Raw genomic sequence first — 24,155 nt, forward strand, 5'->3', positions numbered from 1 at the left:
CCTGGCTAATTTCTGTATTTTTAGTAGAGATGGGGTTTCCCCATATTGGTCAGGCTGGTCTCGAACTCCTGACCTCAGGTGATCCACCTGCCTTGGCCTCCCAAAGTGCTGGGATTATAGATGTGAGCCACTGTGCCTGTCCACAACTATATATTTTAACTCTGCCATTGTAGTGTAAGAGCAGCCATAGATAATATGTAAATGAGTGAACATGGATATGTTCCAATAAAACTTTATTTAGAAATAAAGTTTTTTACAAATACAGGAGGTGGGCCGTATTGGGCCTCTGGGGTCTATTCCAGGCCAAGGCTAAAGTGCAAGCTACATCACCTGTCATGGCATGAGGAACGCTGGTGACCAGGACCCTCTGGTTCTGCATTCGGACCCCTGTCTCTGGGTTCTGCATGTCCTTCACGAGCGCTTCAATCTGTAAGACAGAAGGGGAAAAAGCCGACTGATGAGAACAATTTTGAAAGTTGTGCAGGGCCATTTCCACTGCACTGAGAGGGATCTCAAAACGCAAAGGCAGACACCGGGGTTCCCCATCTGGTACAGGAGCCAGGTGGGCACTGAGTGACTCTAATGCAGCCAGGACTAAGGTGTGCTCCACAGCCACAGATCCCATCCCTGCGTGTGAAGACTCGCACATTCATCCTGACTGGGAGATTCTGGGGTGGCTTTAAGGAAAGATGGAGCTTAACGAGAAAGGATTTTGCTGGGCCGGGCGCAGTGGCTCACGCCTGTAATCCCAGCACTTTGGGAGGCCGAGGCGGGTGGATCACGAGGTCAGGAGATCGAGACCATCCTGGCTAACATGGTGAAACCCTGTCTCTACCAAAAAAGACAAAAAAATTAGCCAGACGTGGTGGCGGGCACCTGTAGTCCCAGCTACTCTAGAGGCTGAGGCAGGAGAATGGCGTGAACCCGGGAGGCGGAGCTTGCAGTGAGCCGAGATCGTGCCACTGCACTCCAGCCTGGGCAACAAAGCAAGACTCTGTCTCAAAAAAAAAAAAAAAAAAAGAAAGGATTTTGCTGGACAGAAAGTGATAGAACACCATGGGCAAAGGCGTGGAAGGATGACAGCTCCCAGGGTTAGTGGAACGGAAAACAGCAGGAGTTGCGGCTGGAATAGCCAGTAGAGGCCAGATCACATGGACCTCAAAGCCACCCCTGCAGTGTGGATTTTGTTCCAGTGACTGTTCCTGGAGAGCATTTTGGAAACGTGGCCCATGACAGAGAGAAGAACATGAAGTAAGAAGTACGAAGAAGTTTGCAGAGGTAGAGAAAAGTGCAGTGACCTCTTCAAAGCTATTGCATACAGCCCAGGTAAGAAACAACAGTGACCAGGCACAGTGGCTCACGCCTGTAATCCCAAATTCTGGGAGGCAGAGGTGGGAGGATCGCTTGAGTCCAGGAGTTTCTGACCTGCCCGGGCAACATAGTGAGGTCTTGCCTCTACAAAAAACTTAAAAATTATCTGGGCATGGTGGCACATCCCTGTAGTTCCCAGCTACTTGGGAGACTGAGGCAGGAGGATCACTTGAGCCCAGGAATTCCAGGCTACAGTGAGCTATGATCGCACCACTGCACTCAGCCTGGGTGACAGAGCCAGACCCTGTCTCTTTTTACAAAAAGAAAAGAAATGACAGCGCTTCAACCCTTAGCACTCCCACTCTTCGTACTCTCAGCAGAGCAGGCAGATGGGCTTTCCATTATTTTAGAATATGTCACTCTTCTGCGTGACTGTTCCACTGCAAGGGCCACTTGACACCGAGTAAATGATAAAGTTTCCCTACTGGTCTACATGTTCGGGACCTCCTTCCTCTCTGACTTCTTTCCTACCACTCCCCACCAGCTCCCTCTGATCCAGCCACACTGGCCACCTTCCTTCCCCCAGCCATACCAAGGACACTCCCGGCCAGCCTTGGGTGGGTCCCATGCTCTGGCTGTTCCCTCTACCTGGGCCAGCCTTCCCAAGAGACCAATTTGGCTCCCTCCTCACCTCCTTCCCCTTCTGACAGTCTCAGGAGGCCCACCCTGACCATTCCTAAAGCTGCAACCCTGAACTCCACCCTTGGCATTCCTGACCCCCTGCTCCATTTCTCAAGAGCATGCGTGTTCTTCAAACATACAAAATAATTGACCTAGTTATTACATTGTTGATGGTGCATCTCCCTTTGCTCCTGGAAAGTAAGCTCTTCCTAGGGGTCTTTGTCTGTTGTTGTTTGCGGCCGGATGTCAAGTGTCAGGAAGCGTGCCTGGCACAGAGGTAGTACCCAGTAAGCAGGTGATGTGTGAATTAATAAATAAATGAGGCAGTGGCCAGGAAGATGGTAAGGAGGCATGACTTTCAGAGCCCTAGAAGAGCAAAAATAAACTGTATTTGCAAGTGACTGAGTGGTTCACTGAGGGTGACACAGAATAATGCCAAGGTTTGGAACTTATGCGACCAGAGTTACCAGTTACCAAACTAGAAAATGCAAAAGAAGAAGCCACTTCTGAAAGCAAAGGCATCTGCCTTGGCAGGTCGACTGCAAGTGGCTGCTGAGATTCCCACAACGTCTGGGAGGTGATTGGAAATGACTGCCCCAGGTTCGGAAGAGACAGGGTCAGAGACATGAATTAGAGCCATGAATGTCAGGGAGAGTTGAAGCTAAAGAGAATCAAGAAACTGTCCGAGGAAGCCTAAACTGCAGGAAGGCAGCCACAACGACAGCCCTGACTATCTTTAGAGTTGTTTTTATTCATTTTTATTACTAAAAATTATTTCCCACTTGAAAAAATCAGGCCGGGCGCGGTGGCTCAAGCCTGTAATCCCAGCACTTTGGGAGGCCGAGACGGGCGGATCACGAGTTCAGGAGATCGAGACCATCCTGGCTAACACGGTGAAACCCCGTCTCTACTAAAAAAAAAATACAAAAAAAATTAGCCGGGCGAGGTGGCGGGCACCTGTACTCCCAGCTACTCGGGAGGCTGAGGCAGGAGAATGGCGTGAACCCGGGAGGCGGGGCTTGCAGTGAGCTGAGATCCGGCCATTGCACTCCAGCCTGGGCAACAGAGCTAGACTCCGTCTCAAAAAAAAAAAAAAAAAGAAAAGAAAAAATCAAATGGAAATAATATCAACTGAAGGATTTATTTTTATTTTATTTTTTGAGGCAGGTCTCCCTCTGTCGCCCAGGCTGGCGCACAGTGGCACGAACTTGGCTCACTGCAACTGTCACTTCCTGGGCTCAAGCAACTGCCTTGCCTCAGTCTCCCGAGTGGCTGGGATTACAGACACATGGCACCACGCCCGGCCAATTTTTGTATTTTTAGTAGAGACAGGGCTTCGCCATGTTGGCCAGGCTGGTCTTGAACTCCTGACCTCAAGTGATCCACCCGCCTCAGCCTCCCAAAGCGCTGAGATTATAGTCGTGAGCCACCTCATCCAGCCTGAAGGATTTTTTTTTAAAACAAACTGGATGTTTGACACTAGTCAACAAAGATGACTAGAGAAAACCCAGGTGTTTCTCTTGTTATTTGGTGTTTGCTACTGACCCTGACAAAGCTTCATGTGCAGAGGTTTCAAACTTCATGTTCCCCTAGAAAAGCCCTCACTAACGGGAAAGCTGTCTACTCCCCATGTCCCAGATGTACTTGCCAATGGTCAGCTGGTCATTTGACATCCAGGCACAGTCATGATGGACTCTGGGAAACCAGAGAGAAGCAGCTGTGGTCCCTGAGCCCAAAGATCTCACTGACCAGTGCAAGCATATTCCAGGATAATGCACAATGTGCAATGACAAGGGTGAGTCTATGGTGTCATGTGAACACAGCAGTGCCTAGGGCTGGGCAGGAGGGAAGGACTCCTCCTAGATTGATTTTTCTTTCTTTTTTTTTTAGACTGAGTCTTGCTCTGTTGCTCAGGCTGGAGTACAGTGGCGCGATCTCAGCTCACTGCAATCTCCACCTCCTGAGTTCAAGCGATTCTCTTGCCTCAGCCTCTCGAGTAGCTGGGATTACAGGTGTCCACCATCACGCCCAGCTAATTTTTGTATTTTTAGTAGAAACAGGGTTTTACCATGTTGGCCAGGCTGGTCTCAAACTCCTGATCTCAAATGATCCACCCACTTCGGCCTCCCAAAGTACCGGGAGTACAGGCATGAGCCACTGCGCCCAGCTTCCTAGGTTGAATTTTACAAAGTTTAGCAAGTATTAGGAAGCAGAAAGAGAAAAGGAGCATGGGTGAGGGTGTTCCAGGCGGAAGGGCCACAGGAGCAGAAGCACAGAACGTGAACCAGCAGCGGGGAACAAAGCCCTTTCCTGCCTTCACGCCCAGGGCTCTCTCCTGAGGTCTGGGCTGCTGCGTGCAGCTGGACATCCACGTGGAAGGCTGCTCTCACACCCAGTGTGTCCACATTCCCACCATTACCCGAAGTAAAACATTTCATCCATTTACCTGTTTCCCCTCTCCCCTCCATTTAGCCACCTTGCTTACACCATCATCAGTCTCTTGGCATTGAATTAAACAACATCTCCCAACACTGGCTCATTAAAATTTACAAAATCCTTTTGTGATCTGAAGGTACTTGCTTGCGGTCCAAAGATAAAGCACTCAGGCTCCGTGGGATTTCCCTTCTCTCTTTACTGTAGGATCTTGGGCAACTCACTTAACCTCTCTGAATCTCCTTTCTCTGCCATAACATGGGCACCATGATAGTATGTGGACTACTAAATGATTCTATAATACCTTAGAATTTAATTAATTTGTGGCTTTATAATCCCTTAGAATTATGTAAAATGCTCTATAAGGAGAGATATATGTTATGTATACATAATGGTATATGCTGTGTCAGGAGAGACATATGTTCATTGCTATGGTTAGAATTACTAATATTAATAGCATTCATACTAATACATTTTGAAACTTTGCATGCAGGGTTGTGTTTAGGTGCCCAGGAATAGAAACCCAGGTCAACAAAGCAAATAAGTATAGGTATTTATGGAGCATGTATTAAGAACCCTGTACTGCAAGGATACAAGGTAAAAGACATATACCCAGTCTTCAGAGAGTTGAGCAGACAGTTACATGAAAATAAAAAGTTAACTAATATGAAAGCTAAGAGTCTGAATGCAGAGAAAGCTCAGTTCACATCTCTGCTCCAATTTAGAAGCTAGAGGCTTTAGGTAAATTGCTAAATTTCACTAGGACTCATTTATCTGTAAAACACAGCTTACAATAGTATCAGGCCCGGTGTGATGGCTCATGCCTGTAATCTCAGCATTTTGGGAGGCCAAGGTGGGTGGATCACTTGAGGTCAGGAGTCCAAGACCAGCCTGGTCAACATGGTGAAACACCATATCTGACAAAAATACAAAAATTACCCAGGTGTGGTGGCAGGTGCCTATAGTCCCAGCCACTTGGGAGGCTGAGGTGGGAGAATCCCTTGAACCCAGGAGGCAGAGGTTGCAGTGAGCCGAGATCACATCACTGCACTCCAGTCTGCACAACAGTGAGACCTTGTCTCAAAACAAAAACAAAAACAAAAACAAAAAAACACCAAAACCATTCATCATAGGGATATTGTGAAGACTAAATGAGATTAAGCATACAAAGTATTTCATATCATTCTGTGCACAAAGTATTTATGAAACAGCAATTGCCAGTCAGACATGGTGGCTCATGCCTATAATCCCAGCTACCCGGAAGGCTGAGGCAGGAAGATCACTTGAGCCCAGGAGTTCAAAACCAGCCCGGGAAACACAGGGAGCCCTTGTCCTCCTCCCCCTGCCCACCCCCCCAAAAAATAGCAACTGCAGACTGGCTGAGATGATCATAAAAAGAGTGCAGAGAGGGCCAACAGAATCTCCATAGATGGTGAGGACCCGGCTGCACTCCAAGGGAGGGGTGGTATAAGAAGGACTCAGGTTTCTTAATTCAGAAATGGAAAGAGATTGAAATGGGAACCCTGAGCACTGTTGGTAGAAATGCAAAATGGTGCAGCTGCTGTGGAAAACAGTATGGAGGTTCATCAGAAAAATTAAAAATAGAACTACCACAGCATCCAACAATACCACTTCTGGGTATGTATCCAAAAGAATTGAAATCAGGCTCTGCAAAAGATACCTGCACCCCCATGTTCACTGCAGCACTATTCACGTTAGCCAAAATGTGGAAATAACCTAAGTGTCCACTATCAGATGAACAAAGAAAATGTGTTCTATGCATACAAAAGAACATTGTTTGGCTTTTGAAAAGAAGGAAATTCTGCAATATGCAAGCAAATGGATGAACCTGGGGTTAATTATGCTAAGTGAAATAGGTCAGTCACAGAAGGACAAATACCACACGATTCCACTTACATGAAGTACCTAGAATAGACGAATTCATAGATCAAATATCAGAATGGTGGTTGCCAGGGGTCAGGGAGAATGGAAAACGGGGAGTTGCTACTCAACAGACATAAAGAACTTTCAGTTAAATGAGATTAATACATTCTAGACATGTACTGTACAACATTGTACCTCAAGTCAACAATATTGTATTATGCACTTAGTTTTGAAAGGGTAGATCTCATGTTAAATGTTCTTACCGCAATAAAATAAAAAATTTTTAAAGAGAGGCCGGGCACAGTGGCTCACGCCTGTAATCCCTGCACTTTGAGGGTGAAGCAGACAGATCATTTGAGGGCGGGAGTTCGACACCAGCCTGGCCAACAAGGTGAAACCCCATCTCTACAAAAAAACACAAAAATTAGCCGGGTGTGATGGCACATGCCTGTAATCCCAGCTACTCAGGAGGCTGAGGCAGTAGAATCACTTGAACCCGGGAGGTGGAGGCTGCAGTGAACTGAGATCACGCCACCGCACTCCAGCCTGGGTAACACAGTGAGACTCTGTCTCAAAAAAAAAAAAAAAAAGTTTTTAAAAGAGAGAGAGAATGATCCAGGTGCATTCAAGGTGATGGGTCATTCAAGGGAGTCCTGAAGTGGAAAAATGCTACCTGCCGCCTGTCACTCAGGCAGCCTGAAGCTGGAAGGCTCCCACCTTCCCAAGGAGCGTGGGACCATGTCCTAATTTGATGCTGAGGGGTGAGATTCCCTACTTCAATCTTTGTTGCTAAACCAGCATTTGCAGCTGAACCATGATTTTGAGAAATGGGCCAAGGGCAGGTACACAGCTGAGGCCACTCTGAGCACAGAGCCAGCCAGCGTGCAGAACCCAGGCAGCTCCAGGGACTCCCAGTGCAAAACTGACTGTCAGCTTCCTCTGCACGGATACATTCTCGGCTCACGGAATTGTCTTTGGAACAAGGACTCAGAGCCATAGTCCTCGGCCATCTGCAGTGTCAGGACTTGGCGGCATCTGAGGTCACTGGGTCAGCTGTAGGTCCAGCAGCAATGAGGGGAGCAAAGGGACAACCCCAGGAGGGTGTTTGTGGGGCGCTGGGAGGTAGAGCTGCTGCTCCTGGGAGTGGCCCAGGGAACGAAGGAGCCGACAGGTTGCGGGAGTGACTCGTTCTGGAGTTCTCCACTAACTGTGACCTCAGGTCTCCATGGTACCCAAGAAGTGCCTGATTTTCTTTTGTTTGTTTGTTTGTTTTTGAGACAGATACTCACTCCATAGCCTAAGCTGGAGTGTAGTGGCGTGATCTTGGCTCACTGTAACCTCCACCTCCCAGGCTCAAGCGATTCTCATGCCTCAGCCTCCCAAGTAGCCAGGACTACAGGCACGCACCCCACGCTAATTTTTTGTATTTTAGTAGAGACGAGGTTTCACCATGTTGCCCAGGCTGGTCTGAAACTCCTGTGATCTGCCCGCCTCAGCCTCCCAAAGTGCTGAGATTACAGGTGTGAGCCACCACGCCTGGCCAAGATTTTCTTTTTTTTCTTTTTTTTTCTTTTTTTTTCTTTTTTGAGACGGAGTCTCGTTCTGTTGCCAAGCTGGAGTGCAGTGGCGGATCTTGGCTCACTACAACCTCCGCCTCCCGGGTTCAAGCGATTCTCCTGCCTCAGCCTCCCAAGTAGCTGGGACTACAGGTGCACACCACCAAACCCAGCTAATTTTTGTCCTTTTAGTAGAGACGGGGTTTCACCATGTTTGCCAGGATGGTCTCAATCTCTTGACCTCGTGATCCGCCCGCCTTGGTCTCCCAAAGTGCTGGGATTACAGGTGTGAGCCACCATGCCCGGCCAAGGTTTTCTAATATGAGGGCCCAAGACTCCTTTTTCCCACATCAGCTGCCGGATGAAAGGCTGCCTTCATTCAAAATGGTTTTTATTGGATGTAACAACAGCATGTTATAAAAACAGGGAGTCCATATATTGGAGAAGACATATAATCCCACTTTAAAAGTTAGAAACCTGAGTTTCTCCGATAGAAAGTTGGCAGATTTGATTCCTTGTCTTTGCATTTAAAAAAAAAATCGAGTTATAAAGACTTTGAAAATAATCTTCAGAGGAGGAATAATGAGAGTTATTTTTAAAACACAATGAGGGGAGTCAGATTTCTTTCTAGCAGGTGTGTCACCCTTCACAGAAAGAAGGGCTGGGTGGGAGGAGGGAATGTCACGTGAACCTCAGGAACATTTTGAGGGAGTTCGGCCCATTGGGATCCCGATCCTTTCTCCTCAGACCTTTCCCCGTACAAATTCCTCTGAGGCGTCTCCTCAGTCACCCCAGGAAACCACAGAACTCTAGCTCTATGGGCTGAACTGCGTCCCCCTATAAATTCGTACATTGAAGTCCTAACCCCAGTACCTCAGAACGTGACTGCTTTTGGAGATAAAATCTTTAAAGAGGTGAAATGAGGCCAGGTGCAGTGGCTCACGCCTGTAATCCCAGCAATTTGGGAGGCTGAGATGGGTGGATCATTTGAGGTCAAGAGTTTGAGACCAGCCTGGCCAACACGGCAAAACCTCATCTCTATTAAAAATACAAAAAATGAATAAATAAATAAATAAATAAAAGCCAGGAGTGGTGGCAGGCACCTACAATCCCAGCTACTCAGGAGCTGAGGCAGAAGAATCGCTTGAACCCGGCAGGCAGAGGTTGCAGTGAGCCGAGATCGAGCCACTGCACTCCAGCCTGGTCACGGAACGAGACTCAGTCTCAAAAAAGTAAAAATGAGGCTGGGCATATGGCTCATGCCTGTAATCCCAGTACTTTGGGAGGCCGAGGCGGGCGGATCAAGAGGTCAGGAGTTCAGGACCAGCCTGGCCGATATGGTGAAACCCCGTCTCTACTAAAAATACAAAAAAATTAGCCAGGCATGGTGGCGGGCACCTGTAGTCCCAGCTACTCGAGAGGCTGAGGCAGAAGAATCTCTTGAACCCAGGAGGCGGAGGTTGCGGTGAGCCGAGACCTCGCCATTGCACTCCAGCCTGGGTGACAGAGTGAGACTCAGTCTCAATAAAAATAAAAAAATCAAAGCGGTGAAATGAGGTCACAGAGTGGACCCTAATCCCCTATGACCAGTGTCTTTATGAGAACAGATTAGGACACAGAGAGACACAGAGGGAAGATGATGCGAGGACAGAGAGAGAGCAGCCATCTGCGAGCCAAAGAGAGAAGCTTCAGGAGAAGCCAACCGTGCCACACTTTGATCTCAGACTTCCAGCCTCCAGAACTGTCAGCAAAGAAGTATCTGTTGCTTAAGCCACTCAGTCTATGGTTCTTTGTGACAACAGTCCTACAAACTCATACAGACTCTGTGTCCTATATTCAATCAGAAACATCCCTTCCCCTGCACAAAGAGGGGAGAATCTGAACTGTTTCCTGAGTTCTCCAGGGAGTGAGATGCCCTTGCTATTCTGCTGCAAACTTCAGCAGACCTTGCACTCTCCTCCTTGTGTCCTCGGGGGCATCCTCACCCTCAAAGGCCAACACTCTCATTCCCAAACGCACTCTGCTTCCCAGCTCCTCCCAAGACAAAGCATCAGCCCCGCTTCGTTCCCAGGCAACATGTCAGTGCTGCACAACCAGGCCACCGCGGGACCCTGTCTGACCCCGTGTTGGGGAGAAGGGTGTCAGGGTGTCAGCTGCACCTTTCCCCTCTCAGATGCCAACGTGCTGAGGCATGACAGTGGGCGTGCCAGGGAACCCCGACATCACAGAGGGATCAGGAATGAGGGCTTTGATGGATCTGACATCCCACCCACCACGCCCACGCTGCTCCTCACATTAAGGAGCTGTCACTCATGGCGGAAGATCTCTGGGGCTGGAATTTTCCTTTAAGCTGGAGAAGGCACCCGGGGGAACAATAACAATCGGTACTTTTCTATACAGAGATGGGAAAAGTGACCCAGAACTGCAGAGCTGTTTTTCTAACAGAGGAGGATGTGTTCCTGCTAATAAGCCTGGCCACACAGAGTCCAGCCACCCTCCCGCTGTCTCGCCCAATGTCTCCCAGACGCTCAGACACGAGCACTATGCCCTAACCAGTGCTTCGTAGTCTTTCACCAAAATCTGCTCTTCCCACCCTGGTCAAAAGCCTGGGAATTGTTCCAGGCGACCCCAGCCAAGATGTGGCCAACTTCTGTTGAATGGGCTTTTTTATCCCTTTTTTTTTTCAGGCTGGAGTGCAGTGGCACGATCATAACTCACTGTGGCCTCAAACTCCTGGGCACAAGTGATCCTCCCACTTTAGCGTCCCATAGCTAAGACTACAGGCAAGTGCCACCCTGCCCAGCTAATTTTTTTTTTTTTTTTTTTGAGACAGGTTCTGGCTCTGTCACCCAGGCTGGAGTGCAGTGGCACAATCCCAGCTCACTGCAACCTCTGCCTCCTGGGTTCAGGTGATTCTCATACCTCAGCCTCCCGAGGAGCTGGGACTAGAGATGCTTGCCAGCACGCCCAGCTCATTTGTGTGTGTGTGCGTGTGTGTTTGTATTTTTGGTAGACACAGGGTTTCACCATGTTGCCCAGGCTAGTCTCAAATACCTAGGCTCAAGTGATCCACCCACCTTGGCCTCCCAAAGTGCAGGGATAAAGGCGTGAGCCATGGCTCCTGGCCCCCAGCTATTTTTTTAATTTTTTTGTAGAGATGGGTCTTGGTACGTTGCCCAGTCTGACTGCTTTTGTTTTCAACACATCTCTTACCTGCCCACTCAATCCTGCCTCCGTGGAACTTCTTCTAACCCGTCTCCCGAACTATCAGGTTCTGCCTTCCAGCTGTGGCATCTGTCTCCAGCCTCCGGGGTGCTCCTTCGCTCAGGGCTCTCAACCATGGCCCCATCGACGCTTGGAGCTGGATCATTCTTTGGGGGTTGGTGGGGGTGGCTGTCCTGAGTGTTGTAGGATGTTTAGCAGCATCCATGTCCTCCACCTACTAGATGCCAGGAGCACCCCCAGGTATGACAACCTAAAATGTATTTAGACATTGCCAAATGTCCCTGGGGGCTTTCATCCTGACTGCACATTCAAACCCCCTGGAAAACTTTTCAAAAAGGGCAATGGTTAAGCCTGGCATGACGGCAGGCACCTGTAAGTGAAATTACTCAGGAGGCCAAGGTGAGAGGATCCCTTGAGCCCAGGAGTTTGAGTCCGGCCTGGGCAATATAGTGAAACCCCACCTCTAAAAAAAGAAATTGTTTAAAAAAAAGAAAACCAGGCTGGGCGCGGTGGCTCAAGCCTGTAATCCCAGCACTTTGGGAGGCCGAGACGGGCAGATCACGACGTCAGGAGATCGAGACCATCCTGGCTAACACGGTGAAACCCCGTCTCTACTAAAAAATACAAAAAACTAGCCGGGCGAGGTGGCGGGGGCCTGTAGTCCCAGCTACTCGGGAGGCTGAGGCAGGAGAATGGCGTGAACCCGGGAGGCGGAGCTTGCAGTGAGCTGAGATCCGGCCACTGCACTGCAGCCTGGGTGACAGAGCGAGACTCCGTCTCAAAAAAAAAAAAAAAAAAAAAAAAGAAAACCAGGCCGGGCATGGTGGCTTACACCTGCAATCCCAGCACTTTAGGAGGCCAGGGCAGGTGGATCACCTGAGGTCAGGAGTTTGAGACCAGCCTGACCAACATGGTGAATGTGTTGTAGAGACGGGGGTCTCTACTGAAAACACAAAAATTAGCCAGGCATGGTGACAGGTCCCTGTAATCCCAGCTACTTCGGAGGCTGAGGCAGGAGAATCACTTGAACCCCAGAGGCAGAGGTTACAGTGAGCCGAGATCTCACCACTGCTCTCTAGCCTAAGCAACAGAGACAGACTCAAGTCTCAAAAAAAAAAAAGAAAAAAAAAAAAAAAAGGAAGGAAGAAAACCAGTGGCATAAAAAGACCAATGCTTAAGCCTCACTTCCAGGCCAAGTAATCAGAAACTCAAAGTACGGTGAGTTGATATTAACGTTTTTTAAAGTGCAGTCCAGGTTGAGAATTACTCATTCCCTCTCACCAGAATCATCTTTCTAGCTTATAAACCAACTCATCTTATTCATCCCTGATTTTCAAACGTCAAACAGCTTCTCATTAAACACAGAAGTCATTAAACTCTGTAGCATGACCTAGGAAGCCCTCCAGTTCTGGGCTTTTCTTTTTGTTTGTTTGGTTTTTTGTGTTTGTTTTGTTTTGTTTGTTTGTTTTGAGACTGAGTCTCGCTCTGTCACCCAGGCTGCAGTGCAGTGGCGCAATCTCAGCTCACTGCAGCCTCTGACTCCTGGGTTCAAGCGATTCTCCTGCCTCAGCCTCCTGAGTAGCTGGGAATACAGGCACATGCCACCACGCCCAGCTGATTTTTGTATTTTTAGTAGAGACAGGGTTTTACCACATTAGCCAGGCTGGTCTTGAACTCCTGACCTAGTGATCAGCCTGCCTCGGCCTCCCAAAGTACTGGGATTACAGGTGTGAGCCACCACACAGGCAGTTCTGGGGAGTTCTTACCTACCAGCCTTCCCCTCCATCAATGCCAAGCTCACTTCCTGCACACTTGGAGCCAGCTCTCCCGACCCCCAGGCAATCTCCCAAACCACCCTGCTACTTTACATGTCCATGTTTTGTATTGCCTAAAATGTCACTCATTTCCCCAACCTCCTGGCCAAAAACTACTGACTTCTTATCATTCGACTCTATTGCAAGCCCCCTTGTGAAATCTGTCCTGATCCCCCGTGACCCCAGATAGAACTGACCACCCCCTGCTTGGTGTTACATGTATCCTCTACCAATGTCTGTCACAGCCTATGGAACAATTCTTGTCTCCTTGTTTACATATCTGTCTTTCCCCACTAGACTCTAAGCTCCTTGGTGCTCCCAGGACCTGGCATCTAGCCCATAAGTGCCCAATTATGTGTCTGTATTGAATGAAAGAACATTACAAGCAAGAGATACCAAACTCTGCCTGAATATCCTCAATATTTCTGCTTCTGCATTCCTTTCTCAGGCAAAAAGAGCTGCCAGAAGCCACACAGGAAAACAAAGCTGTCTACCAGAAGGCTTCCCCAAGAAAGTCCATCCTATGGTGAATCCCAAGGGCGGTGGTGGTACTGGCTTGGAGGGTGATCTGGTAATTGCAAAGGGGAATGGGCCATCCCCAGAACAAGAGTCCATGGGTGCCGGAACCACAGGAGGCCACCTACCTGCGTTCATCTGTCCACTGTGTGCCATCAGCTAATTCCCCAGCAAAGCCTCTACCTCTTTCTACCACATCTTAAACGAGCCCAGGCATCAGAGGTGGGCAGCAGCATGGCTGGTGGGCATGCTGACCCATGGTTACATCGAGACTGAGACGGAGGCATGGGTGTGAGAACCTCAGGAATCGCACAAGGACCTTTCTGACCAGCATGGCTCTCCCTGGCCCCATGACAGCTGTCATTTCTCAAGGCTGGAGCTGCAGGGGCACAGAGGATACTGAGTGAACTCTCTTAGTTCAGGGAGAAGGCATCCCACCCATTCCTCTGGCTCACACCAGTGGCCTTTTTTTTTTTTTTTTTTTTTTTTTTTTGACAGAATCTCTGTGTCACCCAGGCTGGAGGGTAGTGGCATGAACTCGTGAACTCAAGTTACTGCAACTTCCACCTCCCGGGTTCAAGCGATTCTCCTGCCTCAGCCTCCCAAGTAGCTGGGATTACAGGTGCCCACCACCACGCCCCGCTAATTTTTATATTTTTAGTAGTCACAGAGTTTTGCCATGTTGGCCAGGCTGACCTCAGCCTCCCAAAATGCTGGGATTACAGACATGACCCACTGCATCTGGCCCACCAGTGGTCTTCTTAATTTGCAAATCTGCCATATCACTTGCCCATTCCAATTTCTGTAGTGGCTCTGTACGAGATAAAACCAAACCTTTCACAGGTCTTGAAGGCCCATATGCACCTGCTACCTCCGCCTTCCTTTCCAGCTTCCCACTCCCCTTGCACTTCAAAATCCATCCATTACAGAACACGGCCCCACCCCCCTAGCTTTCGCACGCCTCTGTGCCTGCACTGGTCCCTCTGCCTGAAACATCTTTCCGTTTCTGCCTGGAAACCCCTGTGTATCCTTCAGGTCTCCGCTCTGTGTCCCTAAGCACATTGAGCCGGGCTTTCCCACAGCCTCCACACTCTGCCTTACATCATGGGAAAGCTCCTGGCATTGCATCACCACTTGTGACAGACAACGACCACTCCTGTATTTCTTCCTGGTTTCACCATCTAGTGCTGCGTGACTGGCAAGCCGCTTAGACTCTCTGAACCTCATATTTCTTCTTTGTGAAATGGTGACCATAACCTCCAGCTTATGAAATAGATGAGATAATGCACATTAACGCCCCTCCCCACCCCATCATGGACACAGACAGCGTACTTCATCACATGCACAGAACGAGTGGTGAGTGACAGTTACACCCAGGTCCACACTTTTTAGTTCCAGGCCCTTCTCCAGAAAGCTGGACATAGAATGCAGCTGGGTCTTCATTAAGGATCGCCTGGCACAGGCTCTTGAGGCCTGTTCTGCAGAACTTTATTCTGTCCCCTGCTCCAAGGAGCTCTGTGACATGACCAATACATACACAGATATACAGGATAATAGACAGGCCCTTACCAGCACAAGGTCTAGGGAAAGAGCAATGCTGGAGGTGCGGCAGGGTCTGTAGGGCACAGAGAAGGGAGCTGTCCTGCCCAGGGGCATTAGGAGAACCAGCCTTCACGGACGAGGGGTAGCTGAGCTGGGCATGGGAAGAGAAGTGGAGCTTGGCAAGCGAGAGGGGGAGAAAGGACTTTCCCAGCAGACGGACCCTGAGGCATGAAAGGGCACAGGTTCCTAAAAAGGAAGGAAGTCTTTGAGGCAGGAGCCCAGGGGTGCCTGTGGCTGCTTTGCTGTTTCCCAGAGGGCAGGTGTGGAAGGCAGGCAGGCAGGAGGCAAAGCCAGGAAGATGGTGGGAGCGGGATCCTGGGTAGCCAGGGTGCTCAGGGGAAGGTTGGACTTTATCCTGGGAATGTGGGAAGCCAGTGGAGGGTTTCAGGTCAAGGAGGTCACCATTGATTTGGGGGAAAAAAACTGTGTGTAGGAAAGATGTCATGGAGGAGGGGAGGCGGGGTGGAAGAGGGGGAGCTGGGATGCAGGAGGGGAGGTTAGGGTAGAGGAGGGGTAAGTTAGGATGGAGGAGGAGAAGGCTGGGGAGGAGGAGGACAATGGGGTAGAGGAAGGGGAAGACAGGGTGGAGGAAGAGGAGCTGGGGTGGAGAAGGGAAAGGTGGGTGGAGGGGGGAGAGCTGGGGTGGAGGAGGGGGAGCTGAAATGTAGGAGGGAGAGGTTAGGGTGGAGGAAGGGAGACTGGGGTGGAGGAGGAAGAGTTTGGGTGGAAGAGGGGAGGCCAGGGTGGAGGAGGAGATGCTGGGGTGGAGGAGGGGATGCTGGGGTGGAGGAGGGGATGCTGGGGTGGAGGATGGGGAGTTTGGGTGGAGGAGGGGAGGCTAGGGTGGAGGAGAGGGAGTTTGGGTGGAGGAGGGGAGGCTAGGGTGGAAGAGAGGATGCTGGGGTGGAGGAGGGATGGCTGGGGAGGAGGAGGGCAGCCTGGGGTGGAGGAGAGACTAGAGACCAAGACACTAGTTAGAAGACCAAGGTAAAGAGAGGAGAATCTACTAGAGAAGAGTCGTGATGGAAAAGAATGCCAGAGATTCAATAAACAAATTGAATATCTCCAGACAATTACTCTCTGAGCCCCCAAGCCTGGGAGGAGGCAGTCCTAGAGTAAATCCTGGAAGATGATGTGTGGCTTTGAGATAGCCGACTTAGGCAGTTTCTTCTGCTTTTAGTAACTGGTATCTGCAATACAGGCTCTCAGGGTTCTTTCTGAGGGAAACAACATCCAGCCTGTCTGCTTTATGGATGATACCCACACCTCTACTACCCAGGAGATGAGCACGAGCATCTTGAAGTAGGTGGACCAAATGCAACCAACTGTCCCGGGGTCCCCAGGACTGTCCCAGTTTTAGCACCGAAAGTCCTGGGCAAACCAGGACAGTGGTCACCGACTATACCAATTTGCTGAGCTCCAGGGGCTCAGGGAGAGCCCAGCTCGTCACAAAACATTCAACTAATTCTACTTAACAAGATAAGCCTAAGAAGATGGACACTACGCTGTGAAAAGTGGCTATGGGTGGGAGGAAGGACAAAGACGTGACCCGGGACCGAATCCTCCATAGATCTCTTCTGACAGTGATTATCTCAGAAGCTCAGAACTAAATGAACCACTTTGTCCCCACACACATCACCCCACAGGTGCATTCCACCTCCCACATGTGCATCCTGTGTGCACACCCTGTGCCCGGACACTTTGTCTGGGAAAGCATTCACTAGGGAAGCGAAAAGGTTGGGACTTCTGCCGCCAGCGAAGACAGCGGGAGATGCACAGATAGACACACTCAAATGAGGGCTCTTTAAGGTGGCCCTTTATCCTACAAATCACCCCGTTTTCATGGGCTATGTGTACGTACACACACACACACACACACACACTTTTAAAATAGTGCAGTTTTGAATCAGAAAAAAAAGGCAAAAATGGTAATGTCACATCTGGTCGTCTTACAACAATATCAGCAGGCTGTCTCAAATCTGCCACAGCCTGAACTGAACCTGCCTCTCCCGAGTAACAGGTTGTTTTCACCTCCCGCAGACCATCCGCGCTGGCTTCAGATTCTCCACTACAGGCAGGGCACACGAAAACCTAATTATTATAGCCATCAATATCGACACACACAGCAAAGAAGTCACTTAATAAAATCGAGCAGCACAAATCGACCCAAAGGGGTGCCCTCCACTCCTGCCCCACGTGTCCTCGGACGCCTCGCAGACGCGGTCCCCCGCCCGCCTCCCAGGGCCCAGGTAAGGGGCCAGGGTTACCTTTTGGAGAAATGCCATCCTCGGCCTGTACTGCTGGCCTTGGTGTCGGATTGTCATCTTGGCCCCTGGAGGGATTCACAGCCAGAGCACCAGTGGGAGACAAGAGGAGAAGCCCCCCAAGTTCGAAAGGCAGCCTGGCTCGCCCCAGCCCTGGGCGTCGACGGGGAGGCGGCTGGGCGGGGAGGGCGCGGGCCGGGCCCCCCTGACTCTCACTAGGCGCCGCTGACTTGGAAAGCAGCTGGAATCCGCGCCAGCCAATCCGCGAGCGGTGCCGCGGGCTCATTAGCATGCGCTGCACGGGCGCCCACTGCCGCCAGGGGGCGCTGTCCGCCCCTCGCCGGGACCCCGCGGAGCAGTAGGTGAGACCCGCAGGGCAGGGCCCCGGGAGGAGGAGCAGGAGGAGGAGGGGGACCTGGTGGGATGAGCGAGACATTTAACTTGGGGCGGAGTTATGCAGAGAAGTGACACAAAGAGCCCTCACTAATGCAGCGCGGTGGAAAATATGGACTTTCCTATTTCAGCTCTGCCATTAACAAGCCGGCAGCCCTGGGTAAGTTCCTTACAATCTCTAAGTGTCAATGTCCTTCACTCAAAAGTAAAAATTGGAAAATGGGATCATAATAGATGAGGCTGCTATATAGAAGAGGATCATATAGAAAAGGTTGCTATACCATTTTAATGAGGAGATGTGTAACACAGTGCTTGGCCCTCAATAAATGCTTAGAAAAAAAAAAATTAGAGGTGGCGATTTATTGACCCAATAGCACAGGAATTGCTAAGATGTGGGTTTAAAAAGAGAGAGCAAAGAAGTGAAGAAGGAAGAGGGGAAGGTTATAGTGCTCACCGGGCTAGCTGTCTGGCATTGAGCGAATTATGTTTTACTTCTCTGGTTCTTAGTGTTTCGGTTAGTTGGTTGGTTGATTGGGGTTTGCTGTTGTTGTTGTTGTTTAACTTTTTTTTGAGACAGGGTCTTGCTCTGTCACCCAGGCTGGAGTGCAGTGGTGTGATCACGGTTCGTTGCAGCCACAACCTCCCAGGCTCAAACAATCCTGCCACCTCAGCCTCCCCAGTAGCTGGGGCTACAGGCATGCGCCACCACCCCCAGCTAATTTTTACAAAAATTGTTTGTGGAGAGGGTTTCACTATGTTGCCAAGGCTGGTTTCAAACTCCTGGGCTCAATCGATCTGCCCACCTCGGCCTCCCAAAGTGCTGGGATTACAGGAGTGAGCCACTGCAGCTGGCTGGTTTGCTTATTTTAATAGACTTTATTTTTTAGAGCAGTTTTAGGTTCACAGCACAACTGAGCAGAAGGTATAGGGACATGTCATATATCCCCTCTCCCCACACAAGCACAGCCTCCTCCATGATCAACATCCTCCACTGGAGTGGCCCATTTGTTACAATTGATGAACCTACACTGACACCACATTATGTCAGCATTTTCATCATGAGAAAAATGCAAGGATGAAGCCTCTAAGTTACTATCATAAAGCACTTTCTCTTAAACATACTCGATGGTTATTGAGTGTAGCAGATAAAATGTTTAAGTTGGAAGAAAACAAGAAAGCGTTTACCTTAGAAAGGCACAGTCAACCAATGTCCCTTTAAAGCAGTGGTTCTTGGCTGGCTGTGGTGGCTCACGCCTATAATTCCAGCACTTTGGGAGGCCCAGGCGGGCGAATCACTTGAGGTCAGGAGTTTGAGACCAGGCTGGCCAACATGGCAAAACCCTATCTCTATTAAAAATACAGAAATCAATCAGCCTAGTGGCGCAACCTGTAATCCCAGCTACTCAGGAGGCTGAGGCGCAAGAATCACTTGAACCCAGAGGCTGCAGTGAGCCAAGACTGAGCCACTGTACTCCAGCCTGGGTGACAGAGTCAGACTCTGTCTCAGAAAAAAAGCAGTGGTTCTTATCCATTCTCACAGGTGATATTTACCTGTAAGAATCTGATGAAAACTATGGACACTCAGGAACACACACACACATACACACACATACACACACATTCACACAACACTGACTGAAGTTTGCAAACAATTTCAAGAGGTTCATGCCTGGGCCCTCCTGTGCCTTTTTAGGAATCCCTGATTCAGAGCCTCCAATTTAGAGGACCCCGGACGCTGCAGCGATCCATCCATGCGGAAGACCAGAGATTCTGCCAAGCAAATGGAACCACTGAGAAGTATGCTCCTGGTGTGAGCTGAAATCCTAAGAAAATGCTGGAATATCTTGATTTTTTTCTCATAAAGCATCTTTTGAGCCTATTGTCATGCAGAGCACATGCTGGGATCTGACCAAGAAGATGAGCTATGAAGTTCCTTCCAACTTCAGCATCCCTTATCTCTAGAAACCCTAAGCATCGAGAAGATAAGTGGCTTCCTAAAATGAAGGATGGGAAAAATTATTCAGGAGCAAAGAGAGGCAAGAATACAAAGCGCTTTGCTCACTAATAGGATAGGAGAGGCCTCAGTGCCTGCCACTCTCCTCCCCATCCCTTCTATCAGGCCCTGCTCTCCAAGCAACTACGTTTTGTGGGACCCACCTTTGCTCACTGGACCAGAGCTGCGGGGCATGGGACCCAGAGGCCAGTTCCCCACACGACAGGACCATGATGTGGATCTGAAAAACGGAGAGGAGCTTGTTAGATTATTACCTTCACAAATGTCAGCTTGAGTCAGATAAAGTCAGGGCCACAGGAAGCTGAGACCAAACGCAAGCTGAAGTTATGAGGAAGGCAAAATGAAAGGTGAGCAGAAGCAGCCGATCAGAAAAGGGAGGCAACCAGGCTGGGCGCAGAGGCTCACGCCTGTAATCCCAGCACTTTGGGGGGCTGAAGCTGGTGGATCACCTGAGGTCAGGAGTTCGAGACCAGCATGGTCAACATGGCAAAACCCCATCTCTACTAAAAATACAAAAAAATGAGCTGGGCATGGTGGTGCATGCCTGTAATCCCAGCTCCTCGGGAGGCTGAGGCAGGAGAATCACTTGAACCTGGGAGGTGGAGGTTGCAGTGAGCCGAGATTTGCACTCCAGCTTGGGCAACAGAGGGAGACTCTGTCTCAAAAAAATATATATATAAAAGAAAAGAAAAAAAGGGAAGCAAACAAGCTGAACGGAGAGCCGCGGGAGGGGCCATGACACAGACAAGCCCCTCAGATTAAGCTGGGTCAGTGCCTTCCCAAGGGCGAGGGTGTCTTCGGGAATCCTCCCACATTATCTGAGTCTTTGTTTCTTGCAACGGAAAGAGCCTGTCATGTAACATGGTATTCAAAGTTTCATGCCCGTGTCCTGGGGGAAAAAAATTGATTTAATTCATCGATTTATTTAATCAACAAACATATTGTTTGCCAGCCATTGTGGTAGAGTCTGGAATTCAAAGCAGAATATGACTCAGTCCTTTCTATGAGAATAAGACCAGAAAAATACAAATATAAAAAAGGAAAAAAAGAATGTGATCCAGTTCCTGTCTCAAGGAGCTCAGAGTTTAAAGTGGAAAAAGAATATTTAAAAAAAGTTATAAAATAAAATCTATGTGTAATGAAGATGTAGCCAATGCAGTACAGGGTTTTGTGGAAAGGCACCTCACCCAGCCCGAACGGAAGAGAAGACCAGGAAGGCTTCCTGGAAGAGGAGTCTTAAAGAAGATAGGAAGTTAACCAGGTGTAGGGGCAAACAAAGTTTCCTCACAGAGAACAGCACAACAAAAGGTGCAGAGGCAAGGATTAACATAATTTGAGGGTGATGACTAGGAGTTTGTTGGACACAAGGTCAGGAAGTTTGGAGGGGTCAGGCATGGTGACTTACGCTTGTAATCCCAGCACTTTGGGAGGCCGAGACGGGAGAATCACCTGAGGTCAGGGGTTCAAGACCAGCCTGGCCAACATGGTGAAACCCCTGTCTCTACCAAAAATACAAAAATTAGCTGGGTGTGGTGGCAGGCACCTGTAATCTCAGCTACTTGGGAGGCTGAATGAGGCAGGAGAATCACTTGAACCCAGGAGGCCAAGGTAAGCCAAGATCGCACCACTGCACTCCAGCCTGGGTGACAGAGAAGACTCTATCTCAAAAAAAAAAAAAAAAAAAGTAAAAAAAGAAAAGAAAAATTTAGAGGGTTTGGGTCAGGGATTAAATGGAAAGGGACATAAAAAATGTTTTATATCTTGATGGGAGTGCTGGTTAAACAGGGAAATAAGTTTGCCAAAACTCATCAACTATTCTTAAAATTAGGGCATGTAATTATATGTAAACTGTACCTCGAATGTAAACTTTACCTCAAGTAAAAGGTTGGCCTTGTCATCTCAATGCTTTGGGAGGTTGAGTTGGGTGGATCACTTGAGGCCAGGAGTTTGAGACCCAACCTGGATAACATAGTGAGATGCTGTCTCTACAAAAAAGTTTTAAAAATTAGCCAGGCATGGTGGTGCGTACCTGTAGTCCCAGCTGCTGGGGAGGCTGAGGCAGGAGGATCACTTGAGCTCAGGATCACTACTGTACTCCAGCCTGGGTGACAGAGTGAGACCCTGCCTCAAAAAAAAAACAAAAACAAAAAAAAAACAGGCCAGGCACAGTGGCTGACGCCTGTAATCCCAGCACTTTGGGAGGCTGAGGCAGGTGGATCACTTGAGGTCAGGAGTTCAAGACCAGCCTGGCCAACATGGTAAAACCCCAGCTCTACTAAAAATACAAACATTAGCTGGGCATTGGGGCAGATGCCTATAATGTCAGCTACCTAGGAGGCTGAGGCAGGAGAATCACTTGAACCCGGGAGGCAGAGGTTGCAGTGAGCCGAAATCATGCCACTGCACTCCAGCCTGGGTGACAGAGTGAGACTCCATCTCAAAAAAAAAAAAAAAATTGACCAAAAAAAGCAAATAGTACCTTGCAATAAACCAGTACTAAAATTAAATCCTCCTGTGACTCTGACTGAGTCAGTAAATGGACGTTCCATTATCATCAACATCAACATCATCATCAGTTTTGTGACTAGCATCCTCTGCATCATTATCAACAAAAGAGTGTGATTCAGACCCTAAGCGGAGTCATGCTGCCCTGGGTATTGTACAACGTGATCTACATAGTCCTGGACCTTGTTCCCTGTAGGCTAAAACCTCATCCCAGTACAATCATGTGTTCATCCAGACAGAACACGCAAGCAGCAGTGCCCTTTAATGTCCAGGTCTAAGATCATCTCAATAAAATATCGCAACACCTCTAGTCAACCCAACAATTTAGTTCAGTCCAAGCGCTGCACTAAAGCTTAAAAGGACATGTTGCCTGCCTTTGTGCCCCTCTCAAAGTCTGGGAAAAGAAACATAAACTTAAACAGTTCATTTGGACATGATGGATGTTTCAGATCGCTGCCAGGCCAAGACTTCCATGAAGGGACTTCTTAGAAGTGTGGCAGGGTTAAAGGAGCCACTAAGGGATGTTAAAGATCCCAGGTAATATAATAGCGACCATGGGAAGCTGTTATCCATTATCTAGGCATTTAAGGATGGAAAGCCAGAGCCCTGCTGGGAGGGGGGGCTGTCATCTTGGAGAGAGAAAGCCTGAGAGAATACATACCCCGGCTCTCTCTCCTCCTGCCCTCCATCTCCTGTTTCCTCCCAGTGTTCAGTCTTGACCCAAATCCAGAGGGCAATGGGTCTGCAGTCTTTTAGAGTTAGCCTCCTGCAGCGCAGAGGCAGAGAAGGGCAAAAATTCTGGGGGCTGGAAAGGACACAGGGGAGTCACACTGTGAAGAGGCAGCACATGGGTTAAATGTCGGTGGTAGTGTGCACGCCCAGATCTCAGTCTCAGAGTTCATCCTCTGTCCCCAAGCACTTTGGACAACTCAGGTACAGCACCTCCCACACCTGCCCTGACCTGGACAGAAATGGTGTCGGGTTCATCTGACTCCCGGAGTCACTGCCCATCCTCTACCCTTGCTTACGTTTCATCTAATTGTCTTGTGTGAAAGTATTGTAAGTGTATACTACATTTGCAATTCTAAAAAAAATCATACAGAGAGAAAAACCTTCAGATGCATGAATGTTTCTTCTTAGGTCCTTGTAGCCAATACAGCATGAAGACATACTCTGGTGGGAAACCAAAGGGCATTATTTTCCACGCTGAGCATATCAAGCCAGCTGGGCAGAGTCTCTATGCACCTCATGGGTCAGCCCAAGTTCAACAATAAAGGGAAGTGACGGTTGGACACACCCACCTTTATCTCTGCACTTTCATATTCTCCACAAAGAAGCCATGTTGGACCTCTGGAAGCTGGCCAAACCTGGTGGCCCGGGGTGTTTGATCAGGGAAAGAAGGAGAAAAAGAAGAGTTGGTACTTCCTAGACGGCTTCCTGCCTCTTCCTCATCTGGGGGTTGTTCAGAAACTATTTCAACCTAGTGGGGACCACCAGCTACCACCACAAACCACAGTCCTATCATAGAAACCTGGTTCCTCTCAATTTTTTTTATCCTAAATTAAATTCACTGGATGCATCCAGAAAAGATATTTTTCACATGCATTGCTCGAGATGAACATAGCAAAAAAAGAACAAATCACACCTTTCTCTGTTCCCCACCCCTTCCCAATTCTGTAGGGTACACTTCCATCTAAGGACCAGGTCAGATTGGAACTGCTGAAGGGCATTTGCTACTTGTTTTAAGGGTATTATTATGTTTTATTATAGAAAATTTAGAAATACAGAGTTTTAAAAAATGACAGTATGGGAAAAGGTACTTTTATGACTTATAATAAGCTTTGGTTTTAAGACAGTGCTGGGATTAGCAGGGTGTGAAGACCATGAAGCACAAGATGTGTGCCCTTGTCCCTCCGCTGCCTCTGACCAGATAGGAGCCTTTTGTTCACAGCTTCAT

General features: G+C 48.9%; 1 protein-coding gene across 5 annotated transcripts in view; it reads right to left on the bottom strand.

Moving 5' to 3' along the window:
• RGS9 (regulator of G protein signaling 9) overlaps positions 1-24,155 on the bottom strand; it is a 99,858-nt gene that overhangs the window by 75,440 nt on the left and 263 nt on the right. Inside the window, exons 1-4 of one of the 5 annotated variants that reach the window (XM_050762439.1) lie at positions 23,500-24,155; positions 21,566-21,678; positions 19,837-19,913; positions 331-427 (exon numbers count right to left, since the gene is read on the bottom strand). The exon at positions 23,500-24,155 is cut by the window's right edge and continues 263 nt beyond it. In XM_050762439.1, coding sequence (XP_050618396.1) covers positions 331-406 — 76 coding nt within the window. In that variant the 5' untranslated portion in view covers positions 407-427; positions 19,837-19,913; positions 21,566-21,678; positions 23,500-24,155. Of the gene's footprint in view, positions 1-330; positions 428-11,078; positions 11,472-17,289; positions 17,550-19,836; positions 19,914-21,565; positions 21,679-23,499 lie in introns of those variants that run through there. The other 4 variants (XM_050762440.1, XM_050762437.1, XM_050762438.1 and 1 more) reach the window with 4 other exon arrangements.

The sequence above is a fragment of the Macaca thibetana genome, chromosome 16, assembly GCF_024542745.1.
Source record: "Macaca thibetana thibetana isolate TM-01 chromosome 16, ASM2454274v1, whole genome shotgun sequence".
NCBI lineage: Eukaryota > Metazoa > Chordata > Mammalia > Primates > Cercopithecidae > Macaca > Macaca thibetana.